General features: G+C 38.2%; 1 protein-coding gene across 12 annotated transcripts in view; it reads left to right on the forward strand.

The window, feature by feature from the left end:
- Positions 1 to 16,533, forward strand: part of LOC140478888 (eukaryotic translation initiation factor 4 gamma 1-like) — a 143,234-nt gene that overhangs the window by 104,019 nt on the left and 22,682 nt on the right. For all 12 annotated transcript variants that reach the window (XM_072572470.1, XM_072572474.1, XM_072572472.1 and 9 more), the window contains 9 exons: positions 4,265 to 4,462; positions 4,948 to 5,094; positions 9,072 to 9,308; positions 9,414 to 9,518; positions 10,423 to 10,582; positions 12,459 to 12,562; positions 12,664 to 12,769; positions 13,954 to 14,056; positions 15,216 to 15,526. In XM_072572470.1, coding sequence (XP_072428571.1) covers positions 4,265 to 4,462; positions 4,948 to 5,094; positions 9,072 to 9,308; positions 9,414 to 9,518; positions 10,423 to 10,582; positions 12,459 to 12,562; positions 12,664 to 12,769; positions 13,954 to 14,056; positions 15,216 to 15,526 — 1,471 coding nt within the window. The remainder of the gene's footprint in view (positions 1 to 4,264; positions 4,463 to 4,947; positions 5,095 to 9,071; positions 9,309 to 9,413; positions 9,519 to 10,422; positions 10,583 to 12,458; positions 12,563 to 12,663; positions 12,770 to 13,953; positions 14,057 to 15,215; positions 15,527 to 16,533) is intronic.

A 16,533-nucleotide genomic window follows, 5' to 3' on the forward strand; every position in this document is an offset into this window, starting at 1 on the left:
CAATCAAACCGAATCAACATGGTTTTATGAAAGGAAATCATGCTTGACAAATTTGTAAGAATTCTTCAAGGAAGCAACAGTCAAAAGTTGATAAAAGGAGATCATAAGATGTAGGAGCAAAAATTAGGCCATTCAGCCCATTGAGTCTGCTCCACCATTCAGTCATGGCTGATAAATTTCTCAACCCCATTCTTCCGCTTTCTTCCTGTAACACTTGCTCTCCTTGATAATCAAGAACCTGTTTATCTCTGTCGTAAACATACTCGATGACCTGGCCTCCACAGCCTTCTGTGGCAATGAATTCCACAAGGCATTCAATAAAATACCATTATTACACAGTGCTCATAGTATTTTGGATGGTGTATGAGCATGGGCTGAGGGTTGGGGAACACTTGGGAAGAAGATTTGGGATTAATGTGTTAATTTTTTTTCCTGAGGCTCTTTATGCTCTTGATGCAACTGTAAACACACCAACATCTGTGAACAAGCAACATTTTATTAAGCACAGTACAGTACAAACTTGGGAGAAACCCCGAGCACTCTTTGCCACGGTTACGAAGCTTGTCCAGGGAAGCTCTCCCTGAACAAAGGAAATGGTCCTTCCTTTATAGAAAATCTTTACATGATAGTTGATAGTTCTCACAAGACAACCCTCAGTCACTCACTCGCAGTCACATGCTACTCAAGACACCATGCAGTGACCACATCTCCAGCAACAATATAATGCAAATCATCCCTTAATGGTCAGATGTGAATTGGATTATTTTTTCGTAACTACAGGGGAACAGTCCAATTCGAACTACAGCGTTTTTATTGATTTCTGAATAGGGGATGAAACTGTAAATAATAGGAGATGATGATAATGTAAATGGCTTTGAATAATAGGAGATGAGAATGTAAATTTCCTACAATCTATCTAAGTTGAGATATCCCACCTGAACCTCAGGACATCCAATTTCCTGCAGTTCAGCAGAACAAGTTAACTCTCCAATATTGTACATGGGTCATTTTCAGGTTGGAAGTATGTAGCTTGTGGAGTGCCTGAAGGATCTGTCCTAATACCTGAATTATTTACTATCTAAATTAATGACTTGGAGGGAACAGTGTGTCATGTATCTAAAAAGTCTGTTGGTACAAAAATAGTATGTTATGATGACTGCATCTGACATTGTAGAAGGATTTAATTAGGCTGAATGGGCAAATGGGGTTTAGTATAGAAAAGTGAAAAGTTATACAATTTTGTAGAAAGAAGCAAAAGTACAGTGTAGGGACATCTTGGTAGTTTTGTGTATCTAACATAAAATATTTGCAGGTGTAGCAAGCCATTAAGACGACAGATGGAATTCTGTCTTTTATTACAAGTGACATGACATTTGAAAATAAAGTTGCAACAGTCTTACTAGTCCTGCAGTCTCATTAGAGAGATAGAAATGACTGGTGGTAGTTTAACTGGAGGGTCGCCATGCCTCTGGCAAAAGGAGAGGTTGAAAAGGAGGCTCTTTCATGGTAACCTCCGAGCAGGATTTAAACCCACACTGTTGGCATCAAGTTGCATCGCAAACTTACCATTCAGCTAACCAGCAACAGAAAGGGTTCAATGAAGATTTCCCTGACTGATTCCTGGGATGGCAGGACTGATATGTTAAGAGAGACTGGATCAGTTAAGGTTATGTTCATTGGAGTTTAGAAGAATGAAAGAGGGTCTTATAGAAACCTATAAAATCCTAACATTAAACACAGGAGGGATACGTCTGATGACCGGGAAGTCCAGAACGAGGGGTCACAGGCGGAGGATATGCGGTGGGCCATTTATGATTGAACAGACATTTCTTCACCCAGCAAGTGATGAATATGTGGAATGCTGTTATGCAGGAAGTGGTTGAGGATTGAACAGACATTTCTTCACCCAGCAAGTGATGAATATGTGGAATGCTGTTATGCAGGAAGTGGTTGAGGCCAAAATATTGAATGTTTCTGAGGAGGAGATGGATATTGTTCTTATGGGTGGGGTGAAAGTAGGAGCAGGGTACTGAGTTGACTGACCAGCCTCGAATAGAATGGTCTACTTCTGTTTCATATGTTTCTGTGTAACCTGCAAGAGTCTGAAGGGACTCACAAGTAGATGTTTACACTGGTGGAAGAGTATTGAACTGGTCAGGGTTACAGAATAAGAAGACACTCATTTAATAGTGAGAGGCAAAGGAATTACTTCTGCAAGAGGGGTCATGAATGTCTGGAATTCCTTACTGCAGTGGGTTTTGGAGACCAGATTAGTGCAAGTACATAAAGAGGAAATGGGTTTTGGAAATATCAGTCGAAAAGCTATGCTGTGTAGGCACAGAAGAGGACTTGAGGTCTGGGGCCATTGACCATGATCTTGTTGAATGGTAGGGAAGGCTTCTATTTTTTAACTTCTTATTAGATGATATTATCAAATAGAGATGACTGTTCAAACCAATTGAATTTTGCTCATTTGATAATACATATGAATTATGCTTTCTTCTTTTGAAATATTCAGTGATTTAGTTGAAGATTAATTAATAGTAATTTTATTGCCTCCACATGAATGTATTATATTAATGGGTGCAATGTTTAAAAAAAAATCTCAATATACCTTTTAGCTTGCTGACGGTTGCTTTGCTTTATGCTTACATAACATTTAGTAGTGATGCTTTACTGCTTGTTTTTAAAATGTATATTGTCGAAGTTAAGTAAGCCATATTTTTTTTAGACCAATTATCCACTTGTTATAAGTTGGTTTTGTGGAGGAGGTGCAAACATACAATCCAAAGCACTATACTTAGTGTTTGGCTGCTAGGGCTGTTCACTGGTCAATTATCTTGGATCTAGCCATAGCTCGGCTGAACTGACTGCTGCCATTCCTTAATTTGATGGATTGTTGTCATCTCTTCGCGAGTCTTGTATAGTAATTATGTAGTCTTATCAATTGTATTGTGACTTCCAAACACTGAAGGAAATTGTGTTCAAATGCAGTTTGGTTTTATATGTTTTGCATCAGGAACCTTATTTTGAAAGTGTGATATGCTATGTAAATCAAAACCAAGCCTCAATACTAAACCTGAAGCAAATCTTGCCTGTGTCCTGGAATATAGATTGAAAGGGGAAACTATTTGACCAACAGTTTCTGCAAAGTATTTTTTTAAAACCAGAACTGTATTGTTTTTGGTCATGTGTTAGTTTTTTTTAACCATTTCTAGGCTGTCTGTTTCATTGTTTCTGTTTATCTGCTTGTGATTGATTTGGATATGTCTGGTTAGAGAAACTACTTTTAATGGCTTGGTTAAGCTTAGTTATCCCTGATCCATAGCGTGATTTTTTTTTGTTTAGCCGCAATTGAAGCTAATTGAGCTGCATTGAAATGTCCCTTGCAGAAGTTTTTAATGGTAGTTGGCTTTGAGTGACTGGATATGAACTGTACTATGTAATGGATAACTAAGTATCCCTTAAGATTTAAGGAGAGTCCCCTTTTTTCATTGTTGACAGTTTGAGATTATTGTAAATTGTTGGATTAGACGCATGCCTTGAGTCAGTTTGAGTCCGTATGCTTCAGATAATAAATTGATTCTCACCAGCAATTCTTTTGGCTTCTAAACTGTTGATGTTTCAGAGCAAAGTGAACTTTATTTAGCTTTATTTCATGCCAATTTTGAATGTTTGTTTTAACACTGTATTGCATATATTTTTAGAATTAATCATTTTGCGATTGACCATCATTTGAGGCGCTCTCTCTTGAGTATGCTTTTGTAATTTGAACAAAATTGAAGTTCTTGCATGATTTGTGCTAAGGAGATTGCAAATTATGTTCTGATTGTGTACAAAGATTCCCAGTAATTGCCTTTTCTTCTGACTCACTCGCATTCCACAAGAAAAATATGTATGTGGCTTTTGCTCATCAGGAAATTGCAAAATCAAAATTATGATTTGGAGTCCTGCTATTCTGAAGTCTGTTTTAAGCCACAAATAGCTGCATGAATAAATAAAATGTACAACCAGAGATGGTTACAGTGGTATACTCTTTGTCTTCACCCTCATTTCAGTGCCAACCTTTTCGGATCATACTGTGTGAAAAATTGGTGCTATGTTCCACAATGTTGTTTGTAATAATTTCTGTATTAGTGCTTATCAATGTTTTTACAACTGATTGGTTGAAACACTGCAAGTCCTATTTCTGTGATTGCATGCATATTTATAAACATGTAAATGCAGTATGTGTACTCACTCCTCTTCTATATTTCTTGCTTAGGAGCTGTTCCGAAAGGTTCGCAGTATTTTGAACAAATTGACCCCTCAGATGTTCCAGCAGTTGATGAAACAGGTGGCAGATTTGACAATTGACAATGAAGAGCGGTTAAAGGGAGTAATTGATCTGGTCTTTGAAAAAGCTATTTCTGAACCAAACTTCTCCGTTGCCTATGCCAACATGTGCCGCTGTCTTACAACAGTAAGTGCCTTGAACTCCTGTTTCTACTTTGGAAGTATTCCAACAGTAATTGGGAATTTTAAAAACTAACGTCTAACTGAGATATGTGCAATAAATGAGAACTACTATGTTGCTCATTTGAGTTTTTAGGTGTATGGTATGCCTCCCATCTGAGGTATTCCAAAATGTTTGATTAATTTTTAATAAACATCATTTGGCTAGAAAGTTATAAAACTACCTGGTAAGAATGCTGAACTATAGAAGGTTGCTTTCAAATTGAATTCAGTTTGCTAATAGGTATATATGTCTGTCCCTCCAATTATACAGTTAAACCAGAGGTTTATGTTTTTATACACTATTGCATCGCAATCTCTATGTTGTATAGGATGTGTGTATTTACATTATATGAAGCAATCTAAGTTGTACTTGGAATTAAAAGTCATGCATATGTGATTGTATGCACTGTCTACTTTAGGATTAAATTATTGCTTTTGTATTTTCCACAGCTTAAAGTTCCAATACCAGATAAACCTGGAGCAACAGTGAATTTTCGGAAGTTGCTTTTGAACAGATGTCAAAAGGAGTTTGAAAAAGACAAAGATGATGATGCAGTAATAGATAAAAAACAGAAGGAAATTGATGCTGCTGTAATGGTATGTAATTTAGTAATCTGTTAAAATCATCTAAACTAAATTGCACATTTTGGGTAGAATTGAATGAGATTGAGATGAATTCATGTATAGCTTCTGGTGTGATGTTCTTTGCTTTTTTTCCATTTTTGCAACATTTTCATTTACCTGTATAGGAATATTGAGTAAACGTAAATACTAGGGCAAGTGATGGTCACCATGAAACCAGTAATTGCCATAAAAATCCATTTGGTTCTTTGCCTTTTAAGGAAGGAAATCCACTGTTCTAATCTGGTCAGTGCTGCATGTGTCTTCATGTGCACAGTAGTGTGGTAAATGCCCTTTGAAATAGTTTAGTGAGTCACTCAATTGTATCACTACGCTACAGAAAATTTAAAAATAAATGGAACTGGTAGAATGGAGCTACCAGAGATGGTGGCACAGTTGTATTCATTTGGAAACCAGTTGGGCAGGGAGTTCTCAGGATCCATTCTCCTCGTTGAATAGCAAAATAAAGTGCTAAGGGTGGCAAGGCCACAAAATGTACTCTGGGTTGAGGACTTCAGTGTCTGTCACCAAATGGCTTGGTTACGATGACTCAGCTGCTTGAATCCTAAAGGCTGTCGCTATTAGACTGGGCCTAGCAGGTTTTGAAGGAACTAATAAGATGTAAAATACTTGACCTCATCTGTATCTGCACATGATAGTGCAAATAAAAGTGATCACTCAACAGTTATTGTAGAGGCAAGCCATTAGAGAAACTGGAATAAGTGGTGGTCCAGACAGTAAAGCCCACATTCCATGAACAATCTCTTTTTTTTTCTTTTTAAAATGTTCTGAAGACTTGTGCTCCAGAGTTGGGCTCGCCTCTTCCCAGTTGTTCCAATGCAGCTACAATACTGCATCTACCTGTCAATGAGGAAAGGTGCCTAAGTGTGCTTTGTCCACAAAACGTAGGACAAATTTAACCTGAGTCTACTATCTGCTGTCCCTTCCATGCCCCTATCATCGTGAGAGCTAATTTTCTTGCATATCTTTTTGTCAGCAACTTTGGCAAATATACATTGCACTTTTCATCTGAGTCAATTTAGATTATAACTAGTTGAATGCCAGGCAATGATGTGCAACAGGATAGAGTCTGTTCATCTCTCTGTCATTCATTAAGTTCCCCAGGACCAAAACCTGTACGTTACCATTAATCAGAAACTGAACTTGACCAGCCACACAAATCGCGTGGTTATAAGAACTGGTCTGAGGTTTGGATTTCTCCAGTGAGTAATTTGCCTCCTGACTCTGCAAAATAGCTGTGTTTTACAAGGTACAAGGATTGTGATGGATTACTGTTAAATTCGCTGGATCTTGCACTGTCCAGGACAAAGCAGTGTATGTGATTGGCGCCTCATCCACCACATTAAACATTCACTCCCTCCACCACTAGTACACTGGCCTCAATGTCTGCCATCTACAAGATTCACTGCATCACTCACCAAGACGTTTCTGGCGCAGCATTTCTCAACCACAGTCTCTCCTATCTAGAAGGAAAAGGGCAGCAAGTTCTTAAGAACCATCCGTAGGTTCCTTTCCAAGCTATGCACTATCCTGACTTGGAGCCTATAGAGGAACCTCGATTATCCGAAGGACACGAGCAGGGAGTATTTCGTTTGGATAATTGAATGACGGACAACATAGTTCAGCCACTCATCGAGGTTCTTCTGTATCTCTGCTCCTTCACTTTTGCTAGGTTAGATGCTGGAGGTCGTTCTCTGCACCAAGTGTAGCTGTGCCACATGAGCTGCAATACTTCAAGCAGTTAGCTCATCATTTCTCTTGGAACTGGGGTTGGAAATCTCTTCTAATATTGAGTGAAATTACTCAGTCCTTTCTGTACACATCAGATACACGAATGCAATGGTTATATTATGTTATAAATAACCTATTAAACCTGCTTCAGTTCAGCCTGATGTAATTCAGATGTGTTTTTTAAGAAAAACTTGTGTCTCTGAAACTTCCAAATTGTTCTAAAAGCCTGATTGGTTCATCTATGTTATTTTGGGAAGTAAGCATACTTTAATCTGCACGACCTGTATGATTTCAGATTCAACAATATAGTTCATCCTTAACTGCCTGCTGAAATGAGCTAGCAAGTCACTGAGTTGTTGCCGCAAACTAGTTGAGAGTAACAGATAATGGGCAAAAAATTCTGGCACCGTTACCAACACCTTTGATCTACAAATAACTTATGATCAACGCTATTTTTAAAAGTAATTGGCATGAGAACAATTCACTTAAGTGTCCAGTCGAGTAAAATGCAGAAGGCTCCTTAGTACAACAAAATGCAAATGTTGTTCAGATTGGTGGTGCATGAATTGATTTTGTGCTGCTTTCAAAATTACTGCAATATGGAAATGTTGCTATGCAAACAGTAGAGTCATAGAGATGTACAGCAATGAAACAGACCCTTCGGTCCAACTCATCCATGCCAACCTGATATCCTATCCTAATATAGTACAATTTGCCAGCACCTGGCCCATATCCCTCCAAACCCTTCCTATTCATATACCCATCCAGATGCCTTTTTAAATGTTGCAATTGTACCAGCCTCCACCACTTCCTCTGGCAGCTCATTCCATACACTGTTCACTCTTTCTTTGTGTGAAGAAGTTGCCCCTTATGCCCCTTAAATTTTTTTCCCCCCTCACCCTCAGCCTGTGCCCTCTAGTATGGACTTCTCCACCCTAGGGAAAATACCTTATTTTGTTCACCCTATCCATGCCCCTCATGATGTGATAAACCTCAGCATCTGATGCTCCAGCAAAACGAGCCCCAGCCTATTCAGCCTCTCCCTATGGCTGTTTGGGGTTAATATCATACTGTCTTCAGGAACGTTTGACAAGTAAAGGAAATACAATTGAGTACAAAATGGTTGATTTTTAATCAGCCATTGCACAGATTGTCACATTGCGCACTGAGATTGCCATTTCTGTGTAATCAAATTACATATTCATTGAAGCTGCTCAAGTTAACTTCCTATAGTTTTTATCACTGGGTATTTCTCCTAGGTTAATTGATTTTTTTTGAATTTGCATGAAGTCAGAAATCATCTTTTTCTACAAATCTTTGTGATGAAAAATGTACACTTTGCATCCCTTTTCTTCCTCTGCCGCCTCATTAAGGCATTTGCATTCAAAGCATACTACAGCTTAATGGATAGGGTATGTGGCTATTTTGAATGATCATGTGGAACTTGATGCCAATGCTGTTATGCTTCAGAAAGTTCATCAGTGTTTTGTGGCATTCTTAATCCTATTTGGGAAGTGAAAAAAGAAACTTGTGTGGCATGCAATGTAAATTTTTTTTTTCCATTCTCGCTGAGAATTTGAATTCACTTTATTCAGTATGTACTAATCCATCCTATTGCCATGCACAAGCACCTATTACCATGTGTTATATAACTTCTACCATTAAAGCGGAATAAGTTGTATTGTTCACTAGAGTGCACAAAAGCATTAATTTATTTTGTGGAGCAATTTATTGTCATATTAATATACCCCTTATTTGTTTGTTGTCCAGTCTTTCATTTTAAAGTTTCACTATTGTACACAGCCAGACATGAAGCTAATGTTTCGTTCAACATTTACGTAAAACAAGGCTGAAGCTGAATTTACTGATTGTGTTTTCCTCCAACATAATACAAAATATCGATAGCAGTAAATCTTGAATTCAGAAATAAATTCCCTGTAGAAGTGTTTGCTGCTGTGTATGTTGTGAATATTTTAATGTATTTTGAATCAAATTGTCTGGTTTCACTTCTCATTTCTTTAACTCACTGAAAGCACTGACTGTTCATACATATGAAATTGTACCCAGCAACAATCAGAATCTTGCCTAGTAATAATTTGTCCTGGTTGGTGAAGTATCTCTTATCTTTAACTCCTGAATTTAAATGTTGCAGGGATGTGGTTTTGATGTAAACTTATAGTGTGCAATTCTGCTCATTCCAGTCAGAGGAGAAAGCCCGCCTCCAAGAAGAGCTAAAGGATGCAAGAGATAAAGCTAGACGTCGATCACTAGGCAATATCAAATTCATTGGTGAACTTTTCAAACTGAAAATGTTAACAGAACCAATTATGCATGACTGTATAGTGAAGCTGCTAAAGAATCATGATGAAGAATCACTTGAATGCCTATGTAGGTTATTAACAACAATAGGCAAAGACTTGGATTTTGAAAAAGCCAAAGTAAGTTATTTTAAAACTTGCCAAAAGTACTCAGTACAATAATAACTAGTTAATGTACTTGATTTCTCTGGAATAAATAATCTTCTGACCTTCTATTACCTGTAGCCTAGAATGGATCAATATTTTAATCAGATGGAAAAAATTATTAAAGAAAGGAAAACTTCATCTCGGATTCGCTTTATGGTACAGGATGTGATCGATCTTCGACAAGTGAGTTCACTTGACTAAGATGGTAATTGACTTGTATCTGTGTTAAATGTTGACTTGTTAAAATGTCACAAACAAGTTCTGAATATTTTTGTGCTGTGTATTTGTTTAGTCTCTAACTGATATTTTTGGAAAAGTACACTTTCTGCTTTTCAGATATCGTTGCTTTTTAAAAGATAAAGTACTTCGCCAGAAATAGTGAAGTATTCAGGAATGCTCAATGCTTTCATTACTCGTTAATAGAATACGAGCAACTAGAAATTGCCAGCTGTGTATGTATCCAGCTTGTGCTGTACCAAGCACCCCTCAAAACCAGAGCATAACCATGTTAATAATTCACTACCACTAATAGGTCAGCCTTTTCCAGTTATTAATTCTGAGCTTCTGTCCAATATATTAAAAAGATCATGAACAAGCTACAAAATAATTCAGTATACTGATGTTCATACTTAAGATAAATTGTATTTTTCTATTGGTTGTTTGATGTGGTTTTGGTTTGGATTAAATTGTTGTCAAGGGATATTTCTTAGAATCCCTGCAGTATGGATGCAGGTCATTGAGTCCACACCAACCCTCCTAACCCAATAATTTTGCATTCCCTGTGGCTAACCCACCTAGCCTGCACAGTATGGGCTATTTAATGTGGCCAATTCACCTAACCACCACATCTTTGGACTGGGAGGAAACTGGAACACCAGCGGAAACCCACTTAGAAACTGGGAGAGTGTGCAGACTCTCTACTGACAGTCACCTAAGGCTAGAATCGAACCAGAGTCTCTGAAGCTGTGAGGCAGCAGTGCTAAACACTGAACCGTCGTGCTGCCAAGTTGATGAGAACAGTAAACCTTTTGTTTATTTCACATTTCTAAATAATCATGATCTTTTATTCCAATGTTTTAATTTCTAGAATAACTGGGTGCCGCGAAGAGGAGATCAGGGACCCAAGACATTAGAACAGATTCACCGAGATGCTCAGATAGAAGAACATCAACAGCAGTTAAGAGTACAACAGCAGCTCCTATCCAAACAGGATAAAAGGAGGGTTGCTCCAGGCACCAGTTGTGCTGGTGAGTTTAATAATATTTAATAATTTTTAAAAATTAAAATTGAGGTTGGCGAATTTGTTTGTTCTTGAAAGTAAAAAAGTATTCAAGATGGTTTTCAGTCCATGTCCTGGTGTGCAGACAATTCCTACATGGACTTTTAAACACAATTTATTCAGGGTATGTCAAGAATTTAAAGGCTTTTCAGAAGGACAACTGCATCAGACTTTTCAGATATTATTCAAAACTTTCTCAAAGTCAAGACAATGAATTGGGTAATTTCTGTTTCAAGCTGTACATTAGCTGAACTAGAAACAATATCCAAACAAAATATAACTCCTCTGCCATAAACCAGACATGTCATTTACAGTAATATATTCAAACAGTCACCTTAAGCCATATGACTAACAAGTATATTTAATAACATCTCCCAATTTCTTTTCAATGACCAATATTTTTGTTATCTCTTCAACCTTTTCAAATAAACCAGTGTCTGCTGATTTAAATATGAAGGGAGGTTGCAAGCATTTCTACAAGCATCACATTTAGGAAACTTTTTTACTGTAATGATTGGTCATATGTAATTCTGTTGACATTTTGTGTATTGTTTTGAAAATAGAACAAAATTTGAAACATTTACCTTCTAATCCTAAAACACGTTTGTTTTAACTTTTATTTGATTGGCATTTTTGCTATGGGTAATTGCACTGCCACTGTCATTGGTTTGATTTGAAGTTTGGTACAACTTTAACAGTACTTTTCTCCAACTTCCTCTTAAGTTTATTCTGAGTGGAATTCCTGCTAATGTGAGGATTGCTTTCTAGCACACACTACAGAGGAACCTAGATTATCGGAACGTGTTGGGTGGGCGCTATTTTTTTTTCGTTCAGAATATTGATTATTTGGCTAACTGATTTCCTCTGGGGCTCGGAGTTTTCTGTGACGTTTGCTCCCCGTTCAGGAGACTAGGCAGCAGCGCGCGAGAGACCATGTCCGCCCCCAACCCCGTCTGCTCCCCTCCCACCTGCCCCCAACACTGTCCTTTCCCACCCTGTCTACTCCCATCCTGCCGCCCCCAACCATCCACCCCCAAACCTGCAGCCCCAACCATGCAGCCCTGTCTATTCCCACACACCATCCGACCTCTGTCCACACCCCCTCCATCTGCCCCCCAACCCCAGGGCAGCCAGACTGTACACCAACAGTAAGACTGCTGCTACCTTTGTTAGGTAAGTCTCCAAATAACACACGCGCATACACACAATGTTTTGACAGGTTCCACCTTTGTCCTGTATAGGCCAGTGTTGGAGACATTATCTGGGGAAGGGGGGTTGGGGGGCTTAGAATTCACCCCATGTAGAACTCCAAGGGAAGTATGGGGGGAGGGGGTGAGAGAGCGGGGGAGGGGGTGAGGGAGGTCAGTTATTTAGAGACGGTGCCTGGACTGGCCAGGACTGTTCTTGGCAAGATTTCAATGAGCCGAGTTTGTTTTTAATCATTTGGACCTGTAAACAAAAGAAGCGATCAGGGTTGTAACAGCTCTTTGGCATAATGTTTCTATCGGGACTTTGAGACCCCCTTTGGATAATCCGATATTCGGATAATCGAGGTTCCTCTGTATTTCAAATAGCTTTACATTGGTTGGGCAGTTCAATTAATAGTCACACTCCGCTGTTGTTCACTGAAAGTAGCAAGTTGTACATATCTTTAAACTAGATGATATTTATTTAATTTTTGTACACATTTGCAATCCAAGGGCAAATTTGTTTACATTGCTGATGTTCTTTAACCCTCATTTGACGGTGGAGCTGCTAGTCTTAACTGGGCTTCAGTTATGATTTTTTTTAACGTGACACTCCCCTTATGAGATTTTAATAAGTTAAATATCTGATGTCCCTAGGTGTCAGAGGAAGTCAAGGCATTGATGAAGCTGGATGGAATACTGTGCCAATTGCCAAAAATAGTAGACCAATTGATACTAATCGGCTAAGCAAGATTACTAAGGTGCAGGACTATTGTCCTTTTCAAATTCAACTGCACATTTGGTATATTAAATATAAGCAATTTCTTCTTAACTGGAATTTCTTCCCAATTTCTGTAAACAGCCAGGGGCCATGGATTACAATAATCAAGTGTTGGCACCAGCAGGTCGACTTGGCGGCTGGGTTAAAGGAAGCAGTGGTGGATCTGGAAGCAAGTCTAGTGATACAGGTATTTTCACTCTGGATACAATGTTATGACATGTCTGTCTTGGCCAACACCAACCGTTTCTACTGACCATTTCACCAATATTATTACAACCGCAGTCATGTTCTAGTAATTTAAATTTGTTGACTGTTGAGAGTAGCTTTATTAATTTTAATCTTAACCTGCAAAAAAGCATCTCTCCTAAAATGAAACTGTACAGGTGTAAAACATTCTTCCTAGATACCCTTTTTTTTCCATTCCTGGTTTAATTTTGTTGTAATGCACTTTAATTTGTTCAACTTGCCTTTAACCTACTATCTCCCCACTTTGATAAGGTGAAATTTTGAACAGGGATTTTCTTTTGCCGATACCTGTCTGCTTCATGCTAGGTTTAACACTGAATACAGTCCATGAATGACCGTGAGTTGCTATATGGTCTGTGCTAACCAGGGTATCTCTGTTGGAACGTGGGTGTACTGGGGTATTGAAAAAGGATGGAAGGGTCTGGCTGAAATGTCCTGATATTTTGTCACAATTTTGGAAGAAACTGAACAAATTGAGGAATTTGTCACATTACTTGGAGCTTACCCTTTTTAAACACAAACTTCGATTTGCCTCATTTTTGAATTTGTTGACATTACTACTTATAAGTTTTGAGATTGATTTGCATGTCATTCAATTGAAGTTGCACAGTAAAGACAGTGATGACTTAATTAGAAGGAATAGATTTTCAGAGTGCTGTGTATTTGTCTGTTCCTACATTTATAACTAAACTCAGTTTGTCTGCCTTTGCATATCCTAGAATATGAATTAATATGTATTGATTTTCTGTCTTAAATTTAAATTGTCTGCATGTTTTGTTTCAAATTGTTCCTAAACGGTGTGTGGATGGAATAGTAACTTTAAAATTATATTCCTTTTTATTGCTGCCCCCGATAGTGAAAACATCGTCTCTATCTATTGATTCAAATCCTTTCACTTCAGACACTCCGATACCACAATCACCTAGGCTCCCAGGAGAATGTGAGCCTTTGATTATAATTTTGACTATTTAATCCCTGGTATTTTGATGCAACCATATTTGACTCTGAAAAGTAATGTTTCTTTTATGTGCACCCAGTTGTCAAAGTGCAGTCAAAGCAAATATCACTCTTTTGTTTCTTGAATTGTCTACAAGTGTGACTAGTAATTTCTGTTTGTTTACTTAGGTGTGGATTCAGGAAGGCCAGCCACAGCGACATTGAACAGATTTTCAGCGCTCCAACAGTCGTCATCTACAGACAGTTTTGATGCACGGAGAGTTGTCTCCAGGCAAGTTGGTGAAATTGTTGCTTAGCTGAGCTTTTAAATCTGGTGCATAAAAGAACTCAACTATGCTACATGGATTACAAATGCAAATTTAATTCTGAGATACATGTACTCCATTATTTAGGAGTCCTAGAGGCCATTGGGTCCATCTCATCCATGCTGACCAGATATCCTAATCTAGTTCCATTTGCCAGCACTTGGCCATTTCTTAAACCCTTCCTATTCACATACCCATCCAGATGCCGTTTAAATGATGTAGGTGTACCAGCCTCCATCACTTACGTGGCAGCTCATTCCGTGTGTGCACCACCCTCTGCGTGGAAAAAGTTGTCCCTTACCTCACTTTAAAATCTTTTTCCCTCTCCTAAACCTATGCCTCTAATTCTGGACTCTCCCAGCCCAGGGAAAATACCTTGTCTATTTACCTTATTCATGTCCCTCATGACTTAAAAAATCTCTACGGCCACCCCTCAGCCTCCAGTGGCCCAGGGAAAATAGTCCCAGCCTATTCGACCTCTCCCTATATAGCTTAAACCCTCCAACCTGGCAACGTACTTGTATGACTTTTTCTGAACCCTTTGAAGTTTCACAACATGCTTTCAGTAGAAGGAAGACCAGAATTGCACATAATATTCTAAAAGTGGTTGAACCAATGTCCTGTGCAGCTGTCGTCTGACCTCCCACCTCCTATACTCAATGCTCTTTTTGTTTAATTTGAAAATAGCAGCAGCATATGACTTGAATTAATTCATTTTGGAGCTGTGCATACAATGTACATTTAAAAAGCAAAGCTAAAGCAGTTGTATCACTTTTCAAATGATATGATGTCAGATATAAAGCAATGCTTTGGGAATAAAAGTAAATATTCTACATTACTTTAGACTCTGGGCAGATGCAAAGGGTGCAGTTTTTACATCTGGGTATTTTTATTGCTGTAAAATTAGAAATTGATAGCTGTGAATTACAGTGCTTTATCAGAAAGAGTTTCATCCCCAAGATGAGCCCATACTATATAAGGATAAATGCAAAATAGTTTTTTTTCTCTCGAACTAAATTTGTTTTAAAAGTAAATCCAGCAAAGCTAAAAATTGCATACAATAATGTGAAATTTGAGTTAGTGGATTGTGTAATACAGATTTTATTTTGTGGGGAATGGCAACAGGAGCAGTTCAAGTCGTGATAGAAGTGAAAAAGGCGAGCGTGAGAAAGGAGACAGATTTGAAAGGAGCGAACGTCACGACAAAAATGAGAAAAGTGATCATGGTGAAAAGAGTGATAAAAGTGATCGTGCTGAGAAACCTGAGAGAAGTGATCGTAACAGACCTCCACTTACTAAGAGAAGCTACAGCAAAGAAGTAGATGACCGAAGCAGGGAGCGAGAACGACGAAGTTCTCAAGAACCAGTCAGACGTGTAGCCAGCATGACAGAAGAAAGAGATCGCGGACATGTGCGAGATCAGAGCAGAGAATCTGGTAAGTTGTTTAGCATTGTTGGAGTTCAAAACCAGACAAGATATGAAATGTTAAAACAATTCTGGAAAAAAAATCTGCTCCAATTTAATATTTTTTTAAATGCAAAATATCTCTTCTCTCATTGAAAACCTGTTCTGTAAAATGGGATTTAAAAGAAAAATACATATATGCAGAACCATGCCCTGAGGCTGTGGTCTTAAGCTGCATTCTTACTGATTTTGTTTTAAGTCTTTTCCAGCAAGATTTACTGGAACCACTACTGTAGTTCAAATGACCAGATTCTTAACTGAATGTCTTTGTATGCACTGTTGAGATCACACTTTTTTTTTTTTATTTTTGCCTTCCACAAAACCTTTTTGCCTATGTTAATGTCCAGGTGGGGAGGTGTTCTTGGCAAAACACATGCAAATTCTTAGCGTGAAGTTATTCTCATACTTCAAGTTAAATGTTGTTTGCTGGTTCAAAATTAGAGACTATTACATGATTTTCCTGAGCAAAAGAAGGTGGAATTTTATTGCCTGATTAATCCCAAGGAAAATAATGAAATAGCAAACATGAGTGAAGAAAAGGGGTGAGTGGCTAGTGCAAAAAAAGTTTTTAAAAATAAGCATTTTAAAAGGTCGTTAATATCCTTAATTTTTTAACCTGAGCCTGTGTTTGCTGAATTGATGTCTTGCATCGTCAGCAATGGCTAAATTTGCATGTGTCCTTGAGTTCTTGGTGAATGGATGTTTCTCAGTTTTGTCTTTTCACCAGATGCACTTTCTCAAGAGGCTGAGAGAGGAAGCCTTCAGTTTTTTTGTCACAAATCAATTTTCTTCTCTCCCCTCTGACAGAAAAGCTGTTGCCAAAAGTACAGTTCCTTTGTGTATTCCTCGTTCTCATGCCGCAGCTATTTAATTTGTGAGTTTTGTACCCAACTATGTGAAGGTATAAATCAAATAGGGATACATACCTGAGTGACTACCTTCAGTCTTTTTTAATGGCATGTTAATTTCAGTGCAGGT

Source organism: Chiloscyllium punctatum, chromosome 6 (assembly GCF_047496795.1).
Source record: "Chiloscyllium punctatum isolate Juve2018m chromosome 6, sChiPun1.3, whole genome shotgun sequence".
Taxonomy (NCBI): domain Eukaryota; kingdom Metazoa; phylum Chordata; class Chondrichthyes; order Orectolobiformes; family Hemiscylliidae; genus Chiloscyllium; species Chiloscyllium punctatum.